Source organism: Macrobrachium rosenbergii, chromosome 13, assembly GCF_040412425.1.
Source record: "Macrobrachium rosenbergii isolate ZJJX-2024 chromosome 13, ASM4041242v1, whole genome shotgun sequence".
In the NCBI taxonomy this organism is placed as follows: domain Eukaryota; kingdom Metazoa; phylum Arthropoda; class Malacostraca; order Decapoda; family Palaemonidae; genus Macrobrachium; species Macrobrachium rosenbergii.
Window position 1 is genome coordinate 4,629,849 of NC_089753.1, and position 26,194 is coordinate 4,656,042.

General features: G+C 43.5%; 1 protein-coding gene across 1 annotated transcript in view; it reads left to right on the forward strand.

Moving 5' to 3' along the window:
• Positions 1 to 26,194, forward strand: part of LOC136844863 (uncharacterized) — a 484,772-nt gene that overhangs the window by 154,964 nt on the left and 303,614 nt on the right. Inside the window, exon 6 of the mRNA XM_067114107.1 lies at positions 15,931 to 16,701. Within this exon, the coding sequence (XP_066970208.1) occupies positions 15,931 to 16,701 (771 nt within the window). The remainder of the gene's footprint in view (positions 1 to 15,930; positions 16,702 to 26,194) is intronic.

The window sequence follows — 26,194 nt, forward strand, 5'->3', positions numbered from 1 at the left end:
TCCTGTTAGTGGGCGGGACTGGTCACCTACACTAAACAATCGGAGCGCTACCACGAATTTTAAAATTTAAGCTGCCGCACGAGTGGAAAGCATAGCTATGTAATTACTTGGTAAGTATAATGAAACTTAATTTTATTATGAAAATAACGTTTTTGAGCCATATGATTTTGCCTGTATCTGTACAGGGAATTCACTTGGAGCCAGTCCAGCATAGTGAGTTTCTTCCAGTACCCGACTCATCAAAAGAACTCTATATTTTGGTCTGTTCCAAACCGACAGCACAAGTAAACTCAAGTCTGTCTCTCTTAGTCTTGTTTTAGTCTATCGCTAGACTGTCTTCAAGTGAAGAGTCTCTCTCTCTCTCTCTCTCTCTCTCTCTCTCTCTCTCTCTCTCTCTCTCTCTCTCTCTCTCTCTCTCTCTCTCTCTCTCATGCAAAGATAATGGCTCAGAGTTGTCTATCATGCATGTTGTAGGCAGTCTTTGATTCTTCACTGTAGAAAATAAGGCACCTTCTACTGTGGAGATGACCAGAAGGAGGCTATTTTCAAGATGCTTTTGTCTAGGGGTAGTGTTTGTCAAATACCTGGCTCACCAGAGAACTTCATGTGAGCCATTTTTGTGCATGGGGATGATGGGATACAGTGTTGTCTCGAGTCCCTGGGCAAAGTTTTGGCACTGAGGACTGGTCTGGCTTTGGGGTCTACTTTGATCCTTTCTGAGTGAAGTAGAGGCTGCGGCAAGGTTGTTGCAGTTGACTAACAGCTCCTGTCTATGCCAGACAGTTTCCTATAGGCTCCCAAGCATATAAGACAATATGGTTAAACTAATGTTCAATTGGCCTTCTTTTCTTTGGAACACTGAAGGTCCAACTATGTTTTTTCTTGTGGAGTTTCTCCCAGACTTCTTGGGTTGGGAGTTTTCGTGTCACATGGTATCACTCCTCTGGTTTTGGGAAGGTGGTAAGGGGAGGAAGGGAAGCCTCACCCCCAGGAGAGGGTTCTCTCTTTGCTCTCCATAGGGGTTCTCAGATACTTCCAGTCCTTGAGCGGCTGTCTAGAAGACTAGAATTGTCTCCAATTACTGGTGTTGGAGACGAGGTATCTCTCTGGTCAGAGCTGCATGTCAGCAGGTAGGTGTTTTTCTCATGTACCTTTACCATGGCATGGTCAGCCTTCAACCAGGGGTTTATACTAGAAGTAGATCTCTCCTTTTTGAGGGATAGCTCTTGTACTCCTGAGAAGCTGTAACAGTCTTCCTCTTGGGGATTCAGACCTCAGAGGGTCATGATTCTCACCTGAGGAGTTTAACTCGTATCATGTGTGTCTTTTCAAGGGCTGTTAGACATAGGTCCGAATGCTGAATGTCTCTCCTTTAGCCCTGACATTGGCATATGTTTAGACCAGCCTGGGCTCCTATGCACAGCAGTCAAGAGGATGGATATCTGTTTGTTTGGAATTGTCCCAGATTTTTTGAATGAGATTCATAACTGTTGGTCATGTCAGTTTGAATCTTTCTCGTTTTCCATACTGAACACCTGTCACTAGTGACTCTTGAGATACTACTGAGTTGTGTTTGAGTGCTGCAATACTATTTTGAAAGAACATGACTTGTTTGTTGACAGCTCTTTAGTTAGTACTAACAAATTGTGGAAGGAGTTTTCCAAATATGCTATATCTCCTGGCTCTGTAAGTTGATCCGCGGTCATTGTCCCTTCCAGCGTGGAAGAATTGCAGCCCAGACAAGAGCTCATGATAGTAGGGGGAACACCCTATACTTTACACGCTGTAGGAACCTGTTGGCATTCATGTATTACATGCAGAGGTGATCCAGTGTATTCACCTGCTCAGTGTTTTACCAGCAGAATATTGCCCACTGGCCTCGGACATACTTTCCATGGACCAGTGGTGGCTGCTTAACTGGCTGGAAAGTGAGCTCAGCCCCATGTGGGACAGGTAGCACCACCTAGGTATCAGGTTGGCAGGATACAGGGTAGGAGTGACTGGTTCTCCTCCCTCTCTCTTTTCCATACTTCTTGTCCAGTAAGCAGAGAGTCGGAGTGTCATTCTGTATACAAGCTGGATGGACATGAGTGCAGGTTAGCGATCTGACTGGGCTAGTCTTTTCATTGGCGATGGAGGGATGAAATGTCTCCTCCTCTCTTGACAAGGGGAGAGGACAGACAGTAAAGTAAACTCATTAATCATATTTACCCGTTTATTTGTCTCTAACACTTCAGGATGGGTTCTTTCATCCTGATTGAGTAATGGTGTACAAACAATTTACTTAATGGTCCAGAGGTGTAGCAACTGCTTCATCCCATATGTGTAGCATGCTAGAGGTGCAGGGTCCCTTCCTCTGCTCCTAGACAGATCAGGAAGGTAGCACCCTAGATTTGATGAACCTACCAGTTGTTTCTAAGAGTACCCAGATTCCTCCCACCAATGGATAAGTTTTCCTATATAAAGAACAAAGGGTTATATTTGTGTAGGAATAAATAGCAAATTTGAAAACTAATTTGCATTTTTCCTTACATACAAACCTGAAGTCCTTTCCATTGGCAGCCCACCACAGCCAACCCTTGCTCTGGCATCTGGGCCAGAAGGCAAAGTGGAGTGCAGACTAACAGGTGGGGTTTCTTCCTGCCTGTCAGTAGTTGACTACCTTGTCAGTAAGTTTGAATGGCAGTTCCAGCTAAGTCCTTTGTAAAGAACTTCAGGGAAAAATTCAGATTACTTTTAAAATTGGTATTTTTTATATGTTTGGTTAACAATGATTTGCAGTAGTGCAATTGCCTATTCTAAAATACAGTCACATGTACTACATTACATGTATGCATGTAGTTGCACTTTATTAAATATATGCTTATATTACATTTTATTAAATATATGCATGTACAGTAAACCCTACGTATTCGCGTTCTCATGATTCGCGGATTTCTCAGTGAAACGTATCTACCCATTATTCGCGGAAAATTCACCCATTCGCAGTATTTTTCACTGAGAAATATTCACTAATTACTGTATTTTCTTATAATTTTCTTAACTAAATGCACGTTTTGTGATAAAACTATTAAAATGTCAGGTATAAGCATTTTTAGAGGGTTTTTCTTGTGTTTAAACTATCAAAATAGGAAGTTCTAAGTGTATTTAGAGGGTTTTTAAGTATTCGCGGATTTTAGCTATTGGCCGGGGGGTGCAGTATGCATCCCCCGCGAATACGGGGAGTGTACTGTAGTTACACTATTAAACCAATAATTGCCAGATGAACAAAGAGTGACACTCACTTTTAAAAAGTTTCATTTATGTGCAGTACACATGTATGAAATTACATTTCATTGTGTATGTTGAAACTTCAACAAGAGAGATTGTACTTTTCTGCAAGTTGTGGTATAGTTTTATGTATTCTTGCTAAATTTACATACAGTGGAAATGCGTATTATGTAGAAGAAAGATATTGTTTTGTTGTGTTTGTAATTGTATATGTGTAATAGTGGTTAACTACTGGCATCGGTTGTTTGTCCAGTAGTTAGTTGACCATTTGGTGTTGGTTGGCAATGGTTGTGAGAGCAGTCTCTTCACAGCCTTGGTGCAGTGTAGTTCTCTCTAATAGGGACTCAAGAAAAGGGAATGCAGCCATAGTTGTCGGTGCCTCCAAGTCCACTTAAGTATTCCTTTTCATCTTAAAGTTCATTTAGAGAGATTTCCTTTAGAAGATATGCGTATCTAAAAGTAAGGAAAATTTCTTGGAGTGTGCTTTGGATGAGGGTTATAAAGTGGAGATTGTGCTCATGCCAGGCTCGTCCTAATTCAAGCTAGGAATATTGAATGTACCATTTGAACTAAAAGTAAGTTTATATCATTTATTTCTTAGATTGATATACACAATGCAATGCAGTGTTTCAAGTGCAATTTGGAATAGCATGTGAGTGAAGTAACCTGGGTGTCGTAGTATAAGACTTAGGCTGTGGTTAGGTTAGTATGTTTCAAACCGTTTAGGCTATACAATTACAGTTGCAATTTGAATTGCTCTTCTTGTTCTGAATGAGTCGGAATAAAACTGGTGCCATGGCATGGATCGCAGTGATTGGTTGTTATAGCAGTGATCTGTATAGTTAGAGTTTATGAAATTTTAAGGATAGTTGTGATACTTGGAGATAAAGATAAATTTAGACTTGACCGGTTGATGGTGGCTGCCATTTTAGAATTAGTCACGTGTTAGCCTATCCTGAAATGTTTAAGTAGTAGGATTTTGAGATACTTATGTGAAATTTAATTTGAAATAAAACCCTATGTTGCACATTGTATATATGTATGTGTATAGTCAAGGGCACATATACAGTATATATAACTGGTAGTGATCAACCATTGATTGATTTGAAGAGTTGTGGCCAACTTTCAAATATTATATTTGCTAATGCAGTATATATATATATTTTGGAGCTGGCAGTTTGTACATTCTTTTAGTATTAAGAACCTATATATTTGGTGTTGGTAAATTATAGGCTAGGATGTCTGGCTTGGAAGAATTAAAGAGGAGACAGGGGCGTTTTAAGTCTGTGATAACTAACTGGTCAAAAAAGGTTGAAACCACTATTGGTGCAAGCGATATCAACAGTACTTCTTCATTGAGAGACTCCGTGAAGGAATATTTGCAGAAAATCCAAGAATTGGATAATGAAATATTGGATCTAACGGATCCTGGAAGACAACCTGACCAAATTATGATTGTTCCGACATCGATATACAAACCGCCAGTCCTTTTATTAGAATTACTGTATTTAGGCTGGAAATGGCCGTTAAACTCTTGAGCAAGGTGGTTAGGCAGTAACTACCGCTTAGGTAGGCAGAATGCCCGCCTGCCCGGATGTAAACATTCCAGTTTGCGTCATGCTAGTTGACATTTTGCCTTCTTCTGCCTTGACTGTCATTAAGCTCTTATTATTCCTGTGGGATCTTTCTGTATTTTTGTTTATTTAAAAGTGCGCTGATATTTATTAATACAAACCCACAATTTGTGATAATCTGCATAAGTCGCGTTCCTCGCGCTGTGTCTTGGGTTTGACGCTGGCAGCGTGAATTAAGAAGCATAAATCGTAGTGATGATGCTTCTTCCAGCAGCCCTTTACATAAATACTTCATATGCCCCTGTACATTTGGAGATAGTAGTTTGGGGAAGTAATATCTTCACTCCCTACATTCACCGGGATGTAAGAGTTTGTTCTCTTCGCTTCCGCCGTATAAGGCATCACTAATTCCTTCCTACGGCGCTGAGTGTTGCTCTCGCCGCCTGCACTTGGAGAACTGCAGGCCGGGTGGGAGGTTGCGGCATCACGGTAAAGTTCCGCTTCCACAGCGCCCCTTGGTGGCCTCCTCCGTCCTTTTTCTCTTCCCGTGGGTTCTTCCTCCTTCTCCCTTAGTAGACTCTCCTTGCCCTCTTCACTTGCTCACGGGCAAAGACTAGGGCGGAGCGATCGGGCTTACCTCTGTAGAGTACCTCCTCCTTCGCGTAGGGCAGTTTCCTTAGAAGAGAGGAGTCTCCTCTGCTAATCACCTTTTGCTTTTTTCTTTCAGGTTGACAGTGAGCATCGCAGAGATAGCAGTAGTTGGCTGGATATATCAAGGATATCTCACATGAAGCAGTCCCACATTCATTTAGTGTTGCCCATGATCGACCACACGCCTGGTCAGATGGACATATTTCCACGCCAGATCGCTCTGACTCTGTTCCTGCTGATGTGGATCGATCGCTGTCATTGCTGGTCTTCATGTATGTTGTTGCACTGCTCCAGCCGAGTTTTGTGGTCCATCTACTCCGCTGTTCCCTGTGTTATGCCTCTTGTCAACCGGACGCAGTCCGGGCCGTTCTTCCGGTCTCCGCCGCAGCCGCTCTGATCGCTCCTGTCGCTGCTGGTGACTACGACATTTCTGTCCGCTGCAGCTCCGAGGTGATGAGGAAACGTATTCCCTTGCATCGGGTGTCCTGATAATGCCTGCTACTTCTAGTGGTCGTGCCCAGGCCACTTCTGTTGTGTTCCTGCCAGCTGCCCCAGAGGTTACAATGTCTGCCATCCTGTAGAAGATGTTGACGTGGAAGGGGAAGGAAGTCGCCTGTGGAAGTGGACGCCCTGGCCGCTGCAATAGCTCCTGCCCTGAACCCCACCATAGCTCCTGCATCGCTGTCCCACCAATGCCTGCTGCTTCTCCTGAGAAATGTGCCTGGGCCGCCTGTGTTCTGCCAGCTGCCCCAGAGGTTACGATGTCCGCCATCCTGTAGAAGATGTCTGGCGTGAAGATGAAGGAAGTCATTGTTGTGCCGATGAACTCTGGTCGCTGCAGTAGCTCCTGCTCAACCGCTGTCAGAGCTCCTGCATCGCTATCCTGATCATGCCTGTTGCTTCTCCTGTTGGTGGTGTCCTGGGCCGCGCCTGTGTTCCTCCTGCTGACTGCCCTGAGGCTACGATGTTTCATGCGTCCACCATCCTGTAGAAGATGCTAAGGGAGGTGAAGGAAGCCACCCTGTGGAGGTAGCCGCCGCCTTCTTCTTTCTTATCTTCGATTTTGTCTTCTGCTGCCTTCCTTCCTCTCTGAGGTCCTAGGGGATCCTGAAAATCGGACAGACCGCTGGTCGAAGGAGAGGAATGCTGCTTCTTCCCTGATGCCCTTGATCGCCTAGGGACTGCTCCTTCCGAGGAGGCAGGGTCTCTCTTGTTGGCTCTTCCCAAACCTTTGGGTTAGGAAACCGATCGCATAGCCATGGGTTTTGTATTTCGGAAGCCATGGGCGCAGACTTAGTTTACACCTGCCTCAGCCTTCGGCAGAGGTTCCGCTTAAGACAGGGGCCGCTTCTCGGGCGCCGTCGCGAGCCGCCCGAGTGCTCGGGATTCTATGGATATTGAGTATCCCGATCTGTCTGGAGAGATTTTCCTGCCCAGTTCGGGAGCAGTGCTAGAGAGGTGACCTGAGGTAACCAGGTGTTCTGCTCTTCTGCCAGCACCACAAGCGCCTGAGTGCTTGCCAGTACTGCTCGTTCCCAGCCTGGTGTCTCGATCCTGTCAGGTTCGAACATCAGAAAGAAGCAGGGGAAGATTCTCTAGGGAGTCTTGCAAGGGACTTCTAAGGGACTGACTCTCTTCTGGGAGACAAGCTTGTTGGCTCTTCCTGCCTCAGGCGGAACCGATTCACATTTCCTGTGGATTCATGTCGGGGGCCGAGAGCTGAGCCTCCTTGCGCCACGCCCTCAAGCAAGGTCTTGGAAGTCTGCATCTAAGACGCCTGTGCTTGGCTCTTTCAACTTTTAGAAACAGCTATTGTCTTGATTTTGAGTCTCGTGGGGTAGCCTGAATTCTGTGAATCACGCAGCCTCCTGACGAGAGGCACAGGACGCAGAGAAAGTTCCCAGGTACCCAGGCAGTCTGGGCAGTGCCGAGACGCCAGGTGTCTCGATACTGCACGCCCAGTTGCTTCGGTTGCTCGGCCGGCTTCATTCTTGTGTGTTTTGAACTTAGGTCTGAGCATGCAAGATAAGCAGATACACAGAATTCCCTTTAACCTTCTCTTTCTCGGGAGGGACCTCGGCCTCAAGAAGTTTAGGAAGTCCGGGAACCAGCACTGTTCACAGCAGACCCAGTCCGGCCTACCCGGCCACGACAGGGTTCGCGCTGACGTTCGGCTTGGCTCGGCCCCCGGTCACGCTTACGAGACTGGCTCTCGCCCTACCTACCTCCCAGTCCGCCGCATACCAACCAGCCGACCGTCAGGCATTGGCTTGGCTCGGCTAGTCTACTTTGGTTTTATCCGATTCGGTTCTCGGCCAGGTTCAAGGGAACTTTTGCTCTTCCTAGAGCGCTTTGCCACGGCACAAGCGCTTCTTTCCCTGCGGTGACAGTAATCTCCTTCGTTGATTATTGCTCACGGTCCGCCTCCTGCTTATCTTACTGGTAGGACAGGTAGGATACGCCCTCACCTGTTCCCTTCTCCTCTCGGTTGTTCTGAGAGCCGCGAGACGGACAGAGAGAGCTCCGACGAATTATCTTCGGAGTTCAGCTGCCTGGCGTGCTTTGGGTGTCGGTTCCCCGATTCTCTCGTAGTATAACCAGGTAGCCATGAGGGCTTCTATGATTCGTCAAAGGTCTCCTCCAAGGAGAGGTACAGAGTTTCACGCCGAAACAGCGAGGGTCTTCCTTCAAGCAAGGCGACGCTCTCATGTTTTCAGAGAACTTCGCAATCGACTTAATCGGCACGAGGATCCCCGGGACAGGACCGTAGCTCCTCCACGAATAACTTTCATCACTCGCAGAACCCGTGAGTCTTGAGGTACCGAGAGTGTCAGGGACCACCACGGTCCTGGCTTCCCGAGAGCTGCTTCAACCTGATGAATTCTTTCTCTCGGAAGGAGTTAATCCAGGTCGAGACATCAAGCTTCCACCCTGCCTCCGATAAAATATGAATTCTTTTTACCAAGGTCTTGGCCGACTGCAGTTTTTTGGGCAATTCTGGTGCTGGAGCAAAGAAAGGACTTTGACCCACCGATCTCCAGTTTCAGAAGTCCCGAGTTGATTCACCTTTGTGAACGAATCCCTACTTTATTTCTGCCTTTCTTTCAGAGATTTGCCAGATACCTCGTAATCAAGGTTCGCATCAGGGCACTGACTTGTCCTTTGACAGTGGCCAAGAACTGGCCCTAGAATAATCTCATTCACTGAGTTCCAAGCCAGCCCTCAACTCTCATTAAGAAGTCCTAGGCTTCAGAAGAAGATTGCAACTACTGATGCCTGACAAATGATACTTGGCTGAGTCTCTGGAACTGGCAGCTTACATTGCCAAGACCTGGGAATGGATCTCAGAGACGTGATCTATTTCCATTAGGTCTCGCAATTCTTTCCATCGAACTTCCATCCTGCCACCTTCTCCCATGCTCCCGATCCGGAAATGCCAGCCCGATAGAGCTAATTGTCTCGTACCCTGGGTCATCTTGCAAAAGCCTCATGGTGGAGAATGGAAGTCTACTTCCATTCCTCCATCCTTCTTTCCTCTTGATGTAGGAGGAAAGAGTTAGGCTAATGCTTGATTGAAGGAACTCTTCGAATATGCTTGCATATTCTCCTCACATCTTGTGTCTACCTACGGATTCAGCAGACAGGAATAGGTACACACTGGTAAGATCTTGCTTGAAGTTGTGTGACCGAGACGATTAGTACCTCTCATCACCGCCCTGAGCTCAGGCAACCTTTCGCCATTCAAGAATCTAGATGGGTTTTATGGCACTACTGGTTTCTTGCTTGAACAGCAAACCACAGTAGTGGCATTTGTCGACAAACAAGAGGCAATTGTTATTTCCTCCTGTTTCATCTCGACATTTGCAGGTACTCAGGTGTTGTTCTATTGCACACTCAACAGCTCAGTTAACCAGATACATTCCTGGTGGGGATGTATTGGCAGGCAAGTTCTCAGGTTTCCAAGGATCGACAGAACATACTGCTCACTCTTTTCTTCACGTAAGATTCATGCAGAGACTGCCTGACCAGAAATCCTTTATCGCCCTTCTGCTGCCTTTCCTGCACAAGTCAGTATTTTTTTTACCCTCCTCGCCCTTCATACCAGACCAGGGCCGTGGCCCAGTGAGGCATGCTACCTTTTGGGAAAACTCGACATCGACATTTTTCCTCCGCATTTGTCCTGAAGCTGGCTAGGTTCATAAACATTGCTCACCCCGAGTTACAGACATTTGAAGACTTCACCATCTGACCTGATTGCCAAGCAAGTGTACTCAGAAGAATTCGCTTGACCCAATCCTCCTGTGGCAGCCACACAAGAAGAGGTCTGCGAGGCAGTACACCCTGTGTGTTCAGGACTGGGAGACTCTCTCCAGCTCTCTGCAAGCACAGGTCATCACGAGCGCAAAGGATATAGCTGATATCCCCTTGAAGTCTCTGCAACACTGTCCCAGGGACTGGATCCGTCAGCTGGTGGTCATTGTCGGAACTTCTTCGGGTCAGAGTTGCTCGCCAGTCTGACTTCCTCGCCTTTTCTGCCGAGGCTGCTTCTCCCTTTCATTTGTGAAGAGCGTGAGGTCTCGCGACCTAGCTTATCTGAAGTAGCTTTCATCTCCTGTAGTCGAGAGTTAGCTACGGACAAAAAGCTTCTTCGGTCGTGCTGTCCCAGGGAACGGTTCCTGGGTGGCATGACTCCTCGCTTAGGGTTCTGTCCGTGTTTCCACGCACCACGTGAGAAGCTACCTGATAGAGACGTGTCTCTCTTAGGACCATCTCCATCTTGCTCTGCCTTGGTGTAAAGATGGAAGAACAGGGATGGGATCACTGACCCCTTCTTACGTCGTAGGTGGACTCGAATCCATTGGCATCTACTGTCAGATTCAGTCCTCTTGTTCCCCTCCTCCTTAGACTTTGTGTCGATAATCCAGATCATTCGCTACTTTGTCCTTTTAGCGAACTGTGGTGCTTAACGAAAGGCTCAACATTCCTAACCTGGATGTTGTCAACGTTTTCGCTAGTACTGTCTCTCCCAAGGAAGAAGTGTCTAAGGGCACATCTTCCTCCTGACTTCATGAAGCGATCGCAGGAGGTACTCGGCAGCTGACGACGACGATACTGGTACCTTCCACCCCTCGCATTCCGGAAGTTTCTGTCGGTCTGAAGCAAGACGGGTCCTTACAGGCCACACTTTGTCTTCTTCCTTCGGCTCACCCACAAGCCCTTGGAACCTTTTTCCTTGGCCCTGTGGTGGCTTCTCAACAAGTTGTGCTTGTCTTTTACCCGGTTCTCAAGAGGACGCAGCATTCGCCCAAGGTGTTGGTTCTGGAAGGAGAAGGATTCCAGAGGACTGCCTCTTCCTTCACCTTCCTGTCCTTCACCTTCTCCTCCTTAGGATGCAGAATAGACTTGAACCAATAGGTGCTGGAACTGCGCTGATGCGGTAAGACTACACATCTGAGCACCTGCTCTATTTTTCTTATAGAATTATGTAAAGAATTTGCTCCTTCCAGCAAGGGAGGAAGAGACTGGCAGTAAGGGAACCCTATCTTGGCTTTTCCTTACTGCTTTTTCCAACTCTAGATCCTTCCAGCCTATCATTTCGTAGGAGTTAATGCTTCCTCACTTATGCGAAAAGTCCAGGCATCACCATTTGATCTTGCAGTTCCTACACTCGCTCATGAGGTACTGCAATTCTCCGCTTCTTTCAACCTAGGAGAGCCCAGGTGTAAGAACTCCAACAGTTCAGAGACCTACTCAGATTCCTCTCCTCAACCAGTGAGTCTTCCTAATGTGGAAGACCAATGTGGTTTGTATATCGTAACTGAACAAATCACACCAGAAAGAATTGTATTTTTCCTAACTATACAAACCTGAGGTCCTTTACATTACAGTTATGCCTGCCTCATGCCACCCCTCAATCTGAACCTGGACCGAAAGGCAAACTGGAATGTTTAGATCCGGGCAGGCGGGTATTCCTGCCTACCTGGCGGTAGTTACTGCCTAACCACCTTGCTCAAGAGTTTAAAGGCCGTGATTTGCCAATGCTGAAAGTAATTCCTAATGTAAAGGACCTCAGGTTTGTATAGTTAGGAAAAATACAATTTACTTTCAAAAATTGTGATTTTTCATAAGTTATCTTCATCAGATAACAGTTGATTGGCCTTTTCAGTATACAAATTCTTACTCAAAAAACACTGCAGTTTGACTTGTCGGCCACAGTGATTTGAATATCTTTATTAACTCCTAAGCTTTTCAGTGCCATCTGGAATCTCAAAGGTATAGTGTGTTTTAATTTCAAATATCATATGGCGTATACACATCCTTTTGTAATCAAAATATTGTCAGAGTTTACTTTTTCATTTCTTGTTTTGTCTAAGTTAAGAAACCTTTAGCTACTGAAAAAATGTCAACTTTTTCCTTAGCAAAGCAAAAATTCATACCAAATCTCACTGCATAACAGCTCAGTTTTAGGTTCTCATGTAGAGGTGTACCAACAGGACTCACAAGATTCCCTTTAATCCTCTTCAGCTATGTTCAGACCGTCTCAGGGAGGCTGGACACCACCTGTAGTCTTTGAAGTTCAGCTAAACTCTCCACTTTGGGTATTCAAAGAAAGCCATAACCCCAGAAGGCCAGGCAGGAATGACACCCCCCTTTGGTTATTTAAAATGGTATGTGAAAGCCTCAGCCTCAGAAGGCCAGGCAGGAGGAAAAGCCATCTTTGCCATCTAAAAAGGGCTATGAACCTTCACAGCCCTTTTGGCCCCCCTTCCATAGTCAATTCAAGAGAGGCGGTTGTGAATCGAAGAAAGGTGGGAATTGCTGAGAATGGCAGTCCTCCTCCTCAGCTGCCACAAGTGGGGGGGATTGTATGTCGCAGTGTTGGCCAGTATGGCAGCAGCATGGAGTGGAGCCCTTGGTAATGCCAGTCTTTTGGGATGGTTACAGGCTCCCATTCAAAGACCATTGCACACTCCCTTGTTGATAATTCACATTCTGTTCCCAAAGTATGCTCCAGATTCGCTAAAGTCTCAGGCCCTGTTTGTGGAGATCAAAATGATGATACAGAAAGGTGCCATTTAGATCGTTCATCACTGGTCCCAAGATTGTACAGTCATCTCTTTCTGGTAGTTAATGCCTTGGGAGGCTGGAGATCAATCATTGACCTCTTGACACTGAATTAGTACATCCATCAGATTCTTATCGTGATGTAAACTGTATGTTCAGTGTAAGATTACTTTAGAAAGGATGACTTCATGATCTCCATTGACCTTCAGGAAGCTTACTTATAGATCTCCATCCATCAGGATTCAAGGAAGTTCCTGTGTTTCATCTACAATGGGACAGCATTCCAATTCAAGTCTCTGCTTAGTTTGGCAACAGCCCATCAGATGTTCCTGGTCCCTGATCACTTGAAAGGCATTCACCTCTTGAATTACCTGGACGATTGGCTCATTCTTGTCTCCTCCAAGGAGTGGCTTCTACAGGACAAATGTCTTCTGGGTCTGTGGCACGATTTAGGTGTAGTGATCAATAGGCAGAAATCAGATCATGTCCTCAAGCAATAGATCAGGTACTTGGGTAAGCTCCTGGTCATTTTAGCAGTTGAAGCCTTCCAAGTCATTTCCTGTATGGACAACCTCCAGGAAGTCACAACCTGGTTCCTGTTCAAGAAACAGCAACCTGCTTGGCAGTGGTAAGTGATTGTGGTTCATCTCTTGTCCCTGCTAGACTCTTCTCTTATGGTCAGTGTCACTTTTGTTCCCCTCAGTGGTAACTGAAACAGAATTGGCCCTTCTTGAAAGAACTGCCTCACCATCTGAACAAGAACATGAGGAAGGATCTACCATGGTGGTGCAACTTCAGTCTCCTTCTGGGGGAGTTAATCTGAGCTTTCCTCCTCCAGAGTTGCTCCTGTTCTCAGATGCCTTGGAAATATAAGGGCTTTGTTGGCACAGCATGTTTTCCAGAACCACCTGCAAGGACACTTTGAGTGACTCACCAGAGTAGCGTTAGAGTTCAGTCTTTTGGGCTTCCCATGGTCAACCCTTTTGCAGTGGGCCTGAATAGAAAACTACCCAATTTTTTGCTCCCCAGTCCCAGACCAGTGGGCAGCCATGGAAGACACTTTCGAACGTCCTCAGGACAACCATGATGTGTATGTCTTCCCCTTCTTCATGAGTGATCAATAGGGTGTCACACCCAGGCCACTGAATGACCCTGGTAGCTCTTAGTCAAGGCACCAAGAGAGCTTCCCTTCTGGCCCACCCTCCTGTTTCAACCTCACATTCTCAAATATCATCAAGCAATTCTGTCCCCTCATCTCATAGGTGAAGGTTATCGAATATCTCCTGTGAGAGAGTGGCTTTTCTTGCGTGGTAGTAAGAGAAATGTCTGGGCACCTCTGCCGCCTGGTGTTACTATCCAGTCGGAACTCTGTTCAGCAGATAGCAGATTTACTCATCTTTCATTGCCAAGACAAGGACTTCTGTGTCTCTGCCATCAAGGGTTACTGTGCTGCTCTTTTATAGGTTTTTCAGTTGAAATTTTTGGACCTCTATATATCTGTTAGGTTGCCCATATTCATAAGAAACATATAGCAATGGTACCCTCCTGGGAGCTTTGCCCTCTCAAAATGGGTTGTCTCTTTGATCCTTTGTAGCCTTACAGTTATCATTTACAGCCTTAGTCTCACTCCTTGGATAGAGACCTCAACTTGAAATCTGTTTTTTTGTTGGCCTTGACAAAGTGATAGAGGAAACTACATAGTTTGTTTTGGCACTCTGAAGGGTGGAACTCTCTTTCTCCTTTGTCCTGGATTTCCTAACCACAGCTCAAATTCCTTTGGTTCCTGTTGAGAAATTTGAGGGCATCTCAAACCCTTCCCTCCAAGACTTTTTTGGTGGAGACTTGGATGAGAAGTTGTACTCAGTCTGTGCCCTTAAGTGCTACCTGAAAAGAACACACTCATTAAAGCCAGAGTATAGAACATTTTTCATTGGCACCAGTCACTGCAAGGTGTCTCAGAACACACTTTCCTCTTGGTCTCATGAAGTTATCACACAGATGCATTACTCCTCTTGGAAGGAGCCTGGTCTTCATGTCCATGTGAAAGCTCACAATGTTAAGGCCATGAGACATCTCGCTTTCAACCTTTTATACTATGCTTGCAAGGCAACAGGATGAGTAGTTTTTCCTGGTGGGCACTAATCCTGTATTTTCCTGGGACTAACCCCCACCTAAGGGATAAGTTTCCAAAATTATGAAAGACAGTTTATATCCTCATAGGGACATCTAACAAGTTTTTTTTAAGTAATTTGTATTTTTCCTATATATACAAACTGAAGCCTTTCATGTAGGTTTCACCCACTTCATCCTTGTAGCCAAAGAAAGAATGGATCATATGCATGAAGAGAGTGTGAAGCCCCCCACCCCACCCCATACCTGGTTGCCCCCTTATTATCCAAGTTCTGCAGCCATTCCAGCATGTGCAACAGGGTCCTCTATATATGAAAGGCTTTGGCTTGTATACCTAGGAAAAGTACAGATTATTTTAAAGATTTATGATTTTTCTGCAAATGTAGTTACAGCATCTTAAACTGTAAAGAATGTGGTTCTTGCTGTTCATCCCATTGTAAGCAGTGTACCACAGTTAGGTATTGTGTACATTATGATGTATCAAGTTACATAGCATGATTGATCAAATGGAGAATTTGAGAGAAAAACAAAAAATTCATCAAATACCTTTTGCCAGTGCTTAAGGAACTTAAAAATTTCCCAATAAATTTTTTTTTTTATTATTCATCCAGTTTTCGTTGATCTAACTAATCACTTCTTTGGCAATTCTTTGTCTGTAATATTGAAGGATGCATGTTAGAAAAAAGATTTAATGACTTGGAAGTAAATTGGGTATTTAAAGTTCAAGATTTGGTGCTTGTAAAGGTAGTTGATATTTTATAAAACCACATATTTGCTGGGGAGTAATATTAGCTTTTAATTGTGAATTTACAGTACAAGCATATTGTCTGTTTTAGTTTTATATATCTTAGATTAAGTTGTCATCTAGATGAAACCTGAGCTTGCGTTATATTTTGAAGTTGGAACTTCTTTGACATGAGGCCCTCTTATTTAGCATTTCTGGATTTTTTCAAACTTGAAAGCCACATAAGACCATGTTAATATTTTTCATATTTTGTATCATATTATTTCAGTTATGTGCACAGTGGTTTGAAGTATATTCAGTGACAAAGGAACTTTGTATTTTATTATTGATATAAACAATATACTTTATATAAAAGTTTAGATTGATTGCTGTATTTAGCTTATGAGGCATCATATACAAAGCATTATCCTTTAAAAACTGCCCACATATGGTGTAGCATACGTAACTAGATTTAGAGCTCATTTACTCATGAAAATTGATGTTCTACCTTTGCAGATTACTCTGAAGAATTGTTTTATGGAAATTGCAAGCAGTCTGAAAACTATGGTACACAAAAATATGATGACAATAGCTCAGGGGAAAAAAATCTTTGGAAAGAATTACCTAAGGAAATGGAGAACTGTGGGGATTGGAAGGATCAGTCCAATCAGAGTTCATATAATTCTAGTCAGAGTTCATATCAGTCCAATCAGAATTCATCCTATGGGGATCAGAACTTTGCTTACCAAGGACAAAACTATCCCCCCTTTCAAGGTGTGGACCCTTCATTTTCTGGTGGTGCTCCTTGGATGGGAGGTCCTCCTCCTCCTTGGGCTTCAGGTCCTCCTAGCTTTCCTCAGGGCCCACCACCTGGTCCACCTCCAACTTGGGGACCAGCTCCCCATTCTCAATGGATGTCAGGCCCACCTATGTGGGGAGCAGGACCACCACCAGGTCCACCACATTCGTGGGGAGCTGGAGGTATGCCCCCTTGGTCAGCAGCACCACCACCCCCTCCGTCATGGACATCTGGCCCTCCACCACCAGTTACTCCTTCAGTCCCTTCTGCTCCAGCTCCAGCGTGGCAAAGTGTTCCTCCACCACAGTCTGGTCAGCTTCAGACTCAGACTTTGAACAAAGAGTCTGATTCTTCTGTGCCTGCAACAAACATAATGATTCAAAATGTGACAACTGAGATGAAGATAGAGCAAGCCAAAAAGTTATTGGAGTTATTTGGTGAGATGACATACTTGAAGTGGCCTTTGGATCACTTGAATAAACCTGCAAGTAAGTTGAAATATATTTACAGTATTTTGAAGTGCCTGTGAGGCATTTTGTATTTTTAGAATTTACATACAGTACCTTAAAAATATATGTCCACCCTGTAAACACTTTTTTAATGTTTTATCTTTGCACACAATCATCTGTCATCTGCAGAAAAAGCCCATACCATTTAAATGTATGAAGTCATTTTGTGGTTCTGAATAAAGTTCAGCAAGTAGCAAGGCCTATGATTAATATGCAATTTTTTATTATGGTGATGGTAAGTTGGAAAATGTCTGAATCCAATCCACGCTTACCAACTTGGTTAGTTTCCAAAGCCCAGATCGTTAGTTTAAACAAAAATCAGCTTAATTTGAAATTAGGTTAGTTCTAAAATGTGGTTGTGAAGTTATTGCAGATTACCATACTAAATTTCCTGTACCCTTTATGAAGTGGACTTTTATATTTGCATCTTTAACAATAATCTGTCATGTAAGCATAGGCTAAACTACCATAACTATTGAATCTTATGAATGTTTTGCTGTCATATACAGTATATTGGTCGTATTCACAAGCCACATAATGTAAACCTTTTGTGTTCATAGATATTTACTACAAATACCAACATAGGTATATGCACAGAAAAATGGAAGAATCATTCATGCAAATTTGATTTTAATGTTCTTGATGAGGTTTGCTTAACTTGTCATATAAACATTTTTTGAGAATGAGACTGTAGTATGTTAAGTTCTTGGACATCATAAAATTCCCATTTAATGTTGCATTTAAAGACATTTGTCAGGAACCCTGTAACATTTACATAATTCAATGACCAATAGTAGTATGAAATAATGGTATCAATTGACAGATATATTTTCAAGGTAAAATGCCATCAAGTTCAGTAACATTCTGCACATCATTCCATTTCCTTGTATATATTTGTTCTTATACAAATCCAAACCTTCATTCTTTACATAGGAAGCTTGTGAACACAAGCTGAAATAACCATTCAAACCTATTGACAAGGTAGTTGACTACAAACAGGCATGTGTAAACCCTACCCCACCTGTTGGTCTCTACTCCACTTTGCTTCCAGTAAAGTTCAGACACCTATCCTGACTCTATGCCTTTTTCATGATTAAACTTGAGTTTTGCTTTTCCTTCTTTGGTTTTTTATTGTCTATATTATCATAATGCAAACCTATCAATCAATTAAACATGCTGCAAGGAGTTTGGCTTTCCTTGCAAGGATGAGTACTTGTTTTCGTCAGAAATGTATCCTAGCCTAGCTTGACCTAATCCACACCTCAAGAACCTGGATCTTCTTAGATCTCCAAGCCTCTGGGTCTGAGGAGAGGCATTCTGCAGTGATGTTAAGGGAAGGGTACCATGGTAGTTCCTTAGTCAGTGGAGCAGGTGGGCTAGTGTCCTATCATCTCTTTAATTGATGGTGTGGGTGCATAGGTTTGCAGTAATACACTGAGCACAGTGGTCAACCAGACGTATTCCATTGACGGTGTGGGTGCCCAGGTTTGCAGTAGCACACTCAGCACAGTGGTTAACCAGACACACTCCAGGATGATGGATATATGACAGACAATTCGGTTTCACATTCATGATTCAAGCTTTGTGCATGCAACTTCCTGTCGATTTGCCTGATTCGCTAGGAGATCAACGATACCTCCAAACTAAGTTCCGATAACTTGTGTTTGGTTCCTACTCAGTCAAGAAGCAGTGTCTAGGAGCTCCATTTCTTTTGACTTGATGTAGTTACACTCCTCTTGTGAGGAGTGGAGGTTGTAAGCAGTAGCTGCTGCTGCTGTAACTACCAGTTGATCCACAACCCGAGGGGAGTATTATGTGGAGCTTAAGACAGTTTCAGGAGTCTCAGTGTCCAAATAGGCACTCCTTTGATAGGAACAACACCAAGGTAGTTCCATGGTTACACTATCCTCCTGCGGAGACTTTTTGTTCTTAGGAATGTTGACCAGGACAGCAGTCTTCTGCACTTCCTTTCTTGGGACTTAAGCAGAGTTCTTTTTAGATTTTCAGGAGTCTCAAGATGCAAAATAGGCACTCCTCAGTGTGATAGCAAAGACACCACAGTAGTGCCACGGGCAACAAAAGGTCCTAGTGTACTTTCATCTACTCTATTACTGTGCACATACACGAGCAGACAGAAGAACATTCATTGCAGTGACCAACCATACATCCCAAAGCAAGGTGGATGTCATTACAACATTTATTTGCTGAAGTCAGTAGATAAGGACAGTTGATCTTGACACCTTGACTTCCGGATTCGTTCAGCCTTTAAAGCTTGATCATGGTCCGTCTTTCCCGACTTACTGAAGTTGGTGCTATTCTGTTCTGTCTTCTTGCACCTTTGGTACCCATTCACATCTGGATGCTTACACCTTTCATCATTATACATGCTTCCAAAGTGTTCAGTGAGGTGGATCATTCCACTTCCTTGGTCCTGTAGTGCCAATGACAGTATGACATCTGTCTTGCCTCCATAAAGACTGGACTTTCAACCCAATGCTAACGACTCGTTCGTTATCTTCAGGTTGGCTGAGAAATGGTGTCCAAATTGTCATTTCTCTGAATAGTGAGATGATCAAATGAGCGTACCCAGCAACTTCTTGGTGGACATCAGTGCTTTTCAGATGATCAGATCTTTCAAGGCCAGGGGCATCAGTCTGTCCATTCCATTCAGGAAGAACCTATCGGTCGAGTACTAGGATGGGATGTAATCATGTAGATCACATTCATCCCATTTTACCTTGGGACGTTGCCCATAGGCCCTTGGACTCCTTTTCCTTGGATCCTATGGTTGATGCTCAACAAGCCATTTAGTTCACCCAGCTCATGAGGGACAGGTTGCATCATGTCTAAGGTGTGCGGCTGCTAGGAGAAGGTGTGTGTGCGTGACTGGCCTCCCTTTCTCCTGTCTTCCTTCCTCTTCCAGTGGGCAGGGAGCAGTGAACAAGCAGTCACGTGCTGGACAGGCATGCATGCAGGTGATCTAGATGACTGAGTATACTATCTATAATGTAATTATTTGGATTAGTAGATGCAAATCCTTCCTTCTCTCTAGCAAAGGGAAAGAGGGACTGACTATGAGGAAACCAGTTGGTTACTCTTAGCTTTGTAGTCTCCAACACTGTGGGTTCATCCAAACCTTTTCGAGTCAAGGATATTACATCCCTTTAATTTGAAATGCCCAGAAGTCTGACGATTGAACATCTTTCTTGTTCATGACCAGGAAGAGGGTACCCAGGTGAGCAGAACTACTAGTCAGTTCAGAGATTTACTCGGAACCCTCCCTCCAAAAGTAAGTCTCCCATATGTAAAGACCGAGGGTTTGTATTCGTGTAGGAACAAATGACAAATTTTTAAAAGTAATTTGTATTTTTCCTAACATACAAACCTGAGGTCTTTACATTAAGGGCCCACCTCTTACCACCCCTCATTCTGTTAACTGGGCCAAAAGGTAAACTGTGCATAACTGAATGTGTACTGACTTGGTGGGCAGTGCTTCCACCTCTACCATTAGTAACTGTTACCATAACCAACCTTGCAAAAGTTTAACGGCCGGACTTCCAACTCGCTGAAAGTTAATCCTATATGTAAAGACCTCAGCTTTTGTATGTTAGGAAACATACAGATTACTTGAAAAAAATTTTGTCATTTCAACACTGAATGATCTAATAAGTCCCAGCGCTTCTTATATTCATTCTATTCCGACTTTTATTCTAGTCTCACTAGAATGTCCTGAGTGAGGGACTCTCTCTCTCTCTCTCTCTCTCTCTCTCTCTCTCTCTCATGAAGGCAGCTACTGAGATTTGACTGCCATAGCATGTTTTAGACAGTTTCAGGTGGCACTTTTCATGGGGTTGATGCTCCAAAGGAAGAGGCTACATGTAAGAGACATTTGTCTGAGGATAGGTTTTTACCTAACCAGTCCATGAAACAACTACCTGTAACCCACTTGCATTTGGGGCAGTGGGTCACTGTGTTGTCTCTCTTCTGTAGGCTTTTTTTGGCATAGGGTCAGAGTTAACAGCACCTGTCTTTGCCAGTCAGTGCCCTAAAATGAAGAGGAAGAAGGGAGGAGAATGCGAGGGCGATGTTCTACCCCTCCAGCTGCTGTGAGTAAGTAGGTGCATATCATGCCATTTTATACTATGACAGCAGTGTATCTTATAGAAGTGTATCTGTTTCCTTTGAGTCCCAGACACTCCTTACTACCTTTTTCTGATACATATCCTCACATAAATTCCTATCTTGCAGTAGGGCCTTGTTTTTCATGAGTTGTGTACAGTGCTAAGGATTGGTACACTTAAATCGTATATTGTATTCTCTTTAGATTCCATATATACTTATATAATGGTGTAAAGATAAGTTTTTCTGCAACTTTGGACAGTACAGGGAGAACAGAAATTGTCCTATGGTTACTGCAGTCTGCAGATATGCCATTCTTTGGAACAGTCACTGTATTACTAAGCTTGCGCTCATCTGCAAAGATACTATATTGACCTAAAAATATATAGAATCTACTAATTTTGGGAGACAATACACTAGCAACCTTTATAAAAAACAAATGGAAGAAACCATCAGGATCTTCTCCACCCCAGCTATCAAGGTTGTCAAGAATTTTTTTAACATCTGTAGACCAAAATGCAGATTTTGTAAGAGTAGGTTGTTGTTGTTGTTGTTGTGGTTCCCCAGACTCTGTTATGCCAGGAAGCCTGCACCGCACAAGAAGGACACCACGCTTACTGGATCTGACCATAACTGTGTGGTAGTATGGATGTTGTGTTGTTGTCTAAGGGCTGCCAAGTTAGGGCAATCTACTAAGAGATGTGTAATTGTGTGGGGACTAACTTGGCAGAATGGACATATGTCTGTTTGGGTGTTGTCTATACAGTGTTTGTAGGTGTTTAGTGATTGGTGATGACCACAGCCTCCCGAGTCAGGTGTACTCTCTCAATCTTGAGAGCTGTTTCTGTGAACTGCTTATGTTGGGTGGGGGTGCCAAGTATTTTGTTGTTGGGAAGGTTATTAAGTGCTTGTCTGGTGAGGTGAGTATGGATGTGCTTTTTGTTTTGTGTGATGTTTGTGGGTGGTGGTATAGAATTCAAGATATTTGTATAGTGTCTGTGTGGTGTATTAAGCTATTTGTCTGTGTGTTGGAGGGTGGTCGTGAAGGTAATAGCATGGGCTGTTTGTGTTGTTTATGACCGATGCCAAGAATTGTGTGCCTCTCATGTCTTAAGTGTTGCCTGATGGTGAGAATCTTGGTTTCATGTAAGTGTTCTATTGGTGTGGATTGTGTACTGCCAAGGATGATTCTAAGAGCTGTGTTTGTATTATTTGTAGTTTGTTTAGTTGTGTGTTGGATATGGCAGGGTGCCAGGCTGGGCTGGCGTAGTTTATTATGGAGCGGATGTATTGTTTGTATACTGTGATGAGCGTTTCTTTTGTTGTCCAAATGTTGTGCCTGTTAGTGATCTTAGTGCATTTAGTCTAGGTCTGCATTTCTTGATGATGTTACTGACATGTGGAGCAAATGACATTGAAGTGTTGTATGTGACTCCTAGGATTTTTGTTTCTCTTGTGTGTGTGTGGAATTGTGGTGTTGTTCAGTGTTGCTGTGGGTCTGTACTGATGTTCTTTGTTGTGACTAGTGAGTAGTGTACTTGTGGATTTTGTTGGTGCTACCTGTAATCTGTTTTGTGTGAGCCAGTTTTCAAGTTGTGTTATGTAAGTCTGTACTTGTGTGGAGCATACGTTTTTGTGTGCATGTATTGATATGATTGTTAGATCGTCTGCATATGAGGATATGTATATGTTGTTAGTGGTGTTGGTATGTCATGCATGAATAGGTTAAAAAGTGTTGGGTTAGGACGGAGCCTTGTGGGGCCCCGTTTGGGAAGTTTCTGATTTTGGATGACTCGCCATTGTAGTGTACAAATGCTTGTCTGTCTGTTAAGTAATTGGCGAGCCAGCGTTTGGTGTTGTTGTGTAGTGTGGTGTTGTAAACTTTGTTGATGAGAAGTGGTCTAGAGATGGCGTCAAAGGCTTTACTTATGTCTGTTGTGATTAGCAGTGTTCTTTGTGGTAATAATCTGGAGTAAATGCCATCTTGTATTTTTTGTGTAAGGTTGGTGAGTAGTGTTGTTGTGGAGTGGTGTGGTCTGTAGCCATGTTGAGTGGGTGACAGTGGTATGTGTGGTGTGGTTTTGCGTAAGATGAGGCGTTCTACTACTTTTGATGGTGTGCAGAGTAAAGTTATAGGTCTGCATGAAATTGCTTGTGTAGGTGTTTTGTTTGGTTTTAGAAGTGCTATTATTTTCCCCAGTTTCCAGATGTGTGGTATAATGCAGTGTAAACAATTAGAATAATTGGCTATGTTTGTCAGTGTTTGTTGTTCCAGGGGACCTATATGTTTTAAATGAATGTTTGAAATGTTATCGATGCCCATGGCTGCAGAGTTTTAAGTTGTTTAATGATTCTAATGTGTCTTCTGTTGTGGCTAGTATTACTGTGTAATCTAATTGGAACTGTTGTTTGCGTCTGTAGATGTGTCTGTCTTCTTTGTATTTGCGTAGGTGGCTGATTTTTGCGTAGTGGTTTATTAAGATGTTGGCTTGTTGTTTAATGAAGGGATCTTGTCAGATGTGGTGATTGAGGCGTGACTTTGAGTGTTCCCACTGTTTGAATTGATGAGACTGTTGATAGTTTTGTGTAGTTTGGATGGGTTGGTTCTGTAGTCTAGTGTACCTTGAAAAGTTTGCCAGTTCTCTGTCTGTTTTTGAGTTAATTTGGTGTTTATTTCTGTGTTTAAATCATGTATGCGATTTGTTGTGATTTGTGTGTGGGGTTGGTGTATTTCTTAAATTGTTTCGTTCTGTTATGAGTCTGTTTATGTCAGGCGTGAAGTTTGGGTTGTAGTGTTTTCTGTTGCCTTTAGGAACGTTTCTTTTGTCTGCATTGTTTATTATGTCGTTGAATTGTATTGTTTAGTGTCTCTGATGATGTTATGTGTGTGTGGTTTAACTCCTGGAAATGAGCCTCAGTGGTTTCCAAGTACTCATCCCAGGCAGCGCGCTTGTAGTTAGGGATGGTGTGTCTTGTATGTGAGAAAGTGTTATGTGTGGTTCGGAGTGTTATTAAAATAGGAAGGTGGTCTGATGATAGGTCTGTTTGTGTTTTCCATGTGATTGATGGTGCTATGTTGGGTGAGCAAAATGTTATGTCTGGGGAAGTGAGACCAAAGTTGGCTTGGCGTGGTATGTGTGTGTGCATATCTGTGTTGTTTAGTATGTATAGCTGGTCTAATTGTGTTGAGATGTCTGTGCCTCTTTTGTGTGATGTCTTGGTGGGCGTACCAGTCATGTGTGTTTGGCATTGAAATCTCCTCCCAGAAGTATATCTGGGAGGGTATTCAACACCTGCAGTCTAATTGTGAAGTTTGCTGGTAAACCCGGTGAATATTCTGGAGGGATGTATGTGTTGATGATTGTGATTTGTTTATTGTGCCCTATTTTGATATTAAATGCTTGTAGTTCTGTATGTCTGTCTACTTGTGTTAGTGTTCTGATGTGCTGCGTTTTTTCAATGTAGGTCACATAAGGCCTCCTCCATCACCATGTTGTCTGTCTTGTCTGATGGCTGTGTAATTTGGTATGTTGGGTGTTTTATGTGTGTGTTTCAGTTTTGTTTTTCTTGAATGATGGCTATGTGGATCTTTTGTTTGTATTTTGAAATGTTTTAGTTAAATGTGTTTGCATTATGGATGCCGTCAATGTTTAATTGTAAGATGTTTATGTTGCATAAGGATTTTGTTTAAGTGTGTGAGTGCGTGTATTTAGTGGTGCATTTCTGTGGGCGTTAGGTGAGTGTGACCCTATGGGGTGTTGGGGTTTGTGGGGATGTTTGATTTGTAGGAATGGGTGTTGGTGTTTTGGGATTGGAGGAAAGTGTGGTAGATGTGGGAGATGGTGATCTGTGTGGTGTTGGTTGGTTGGTGTTTTGTTGGATAGGAAAATGCTTGTTGTGTATTGTTATTGTTTGTTTGTGTGTGTGTGTTCCCCCATATGGTGCACTTGTGTACATTGTCTCTCTCTTTAGTGTTCTCAGTGTGGTGCACCAAGGTTACCCACCAAATAAGTTGCAGTGGACTGATCCACCCCCATCTCTCTGTGACTTTATCGTGTGCTGCAGATGGGACATGTGTGCTATTTCAGATGGGTTTAATTCTCTCTGTCACTGGCTAGGATTAATTGTAGGGATATAGTTTAGCCGGGTTACCATATCCCTTCAGATAAAACTGAGATCCAGCTGGGCGCCACCCGAGGCACGGTGTGCCCTCGCGAACAAACAACAGCCACCTCCTCTTCTCCTCCCTTGTCTTCGCAGTGGGGGTGTATTGAATGGGCGTTAATCCAGGCGAGCCCTTCTTTTCACCGCCGTCTGAGAGGTCCCACGACAATGACGTGTCCACTCCGGAACCTGTAAGAGTAGGTATAGGATATCAAGTATCAGGGAGAAGGACATCCTCAGCTGATTGCTTAGCTTCAAAAGCTTAATGGAGTGTTAGTAGTGGTGGAATGAAACATGAGCCTGACCCAAAAATAGATGATGCCAATTTGCCACCACAGGTAAGGCTGAGTAATTCTTTCAGTTTTCGTCTTGGAGGAATAAATGTAATTTCTCTAAGCTATATGGTAAATTCTATGGGCAGCACGGTGAGGCTCAACAAAAATGGTGTAATTTTCGAGTGAATGATTTCATCGCTATATGTTGAATTTGGTTTGTTTTCTCATGGTAAGCTCATTTACATGTATCGTCAAACCATGGCTGGTCATTTGTCCTGAATTTGATGACCTTTCTAGGAACATACTTTATTGTAATATCCATCAGCATTTTATTGAATTTCTTGGGATTAGGATCTGATATACTGTAGCTTCAGAAACATTAACTGCCTGACAGGCTTCAATAATGTGATCCCAGTTGGCTTCAGGTTTCAGCCAGACTGTTTTTCCAATGGTGGTATTAGGAATACAGTACTGTATAGTGATTGACAGATATATCCATCTCAGTGGCTGGAAGTGCCTATATACTCTCAGACCTTGGGCTTGACAATAGCACGAACATCTGTGAGTATGAGGTCTAATCTCATACCAGAAATATGAGTGGGTTTCTCAATTAGTTGGACAGAATTGGAGGTTACACAGAACTCAAGAGCAGACTGGCCATGTTGATCTGTGGAATTTTAATTGACCCACTTGCTGTGCTTTGCTTTGCAGTCTCCACAAATAACAAATTAGGCTATTGAATCCAGTGACTGAGCCATACTAACCCTCTCCAAGAGACTGTCATATATAGAATTGTTGATATATGTATTGTGGTAAACAAATACATAAACATTGTAGAACTTACTGAAAATCTTAAAACAAAGAACTTCATGGCAGCGACACTCCAAGTTTTATGATGATAAATAGGTCATTTG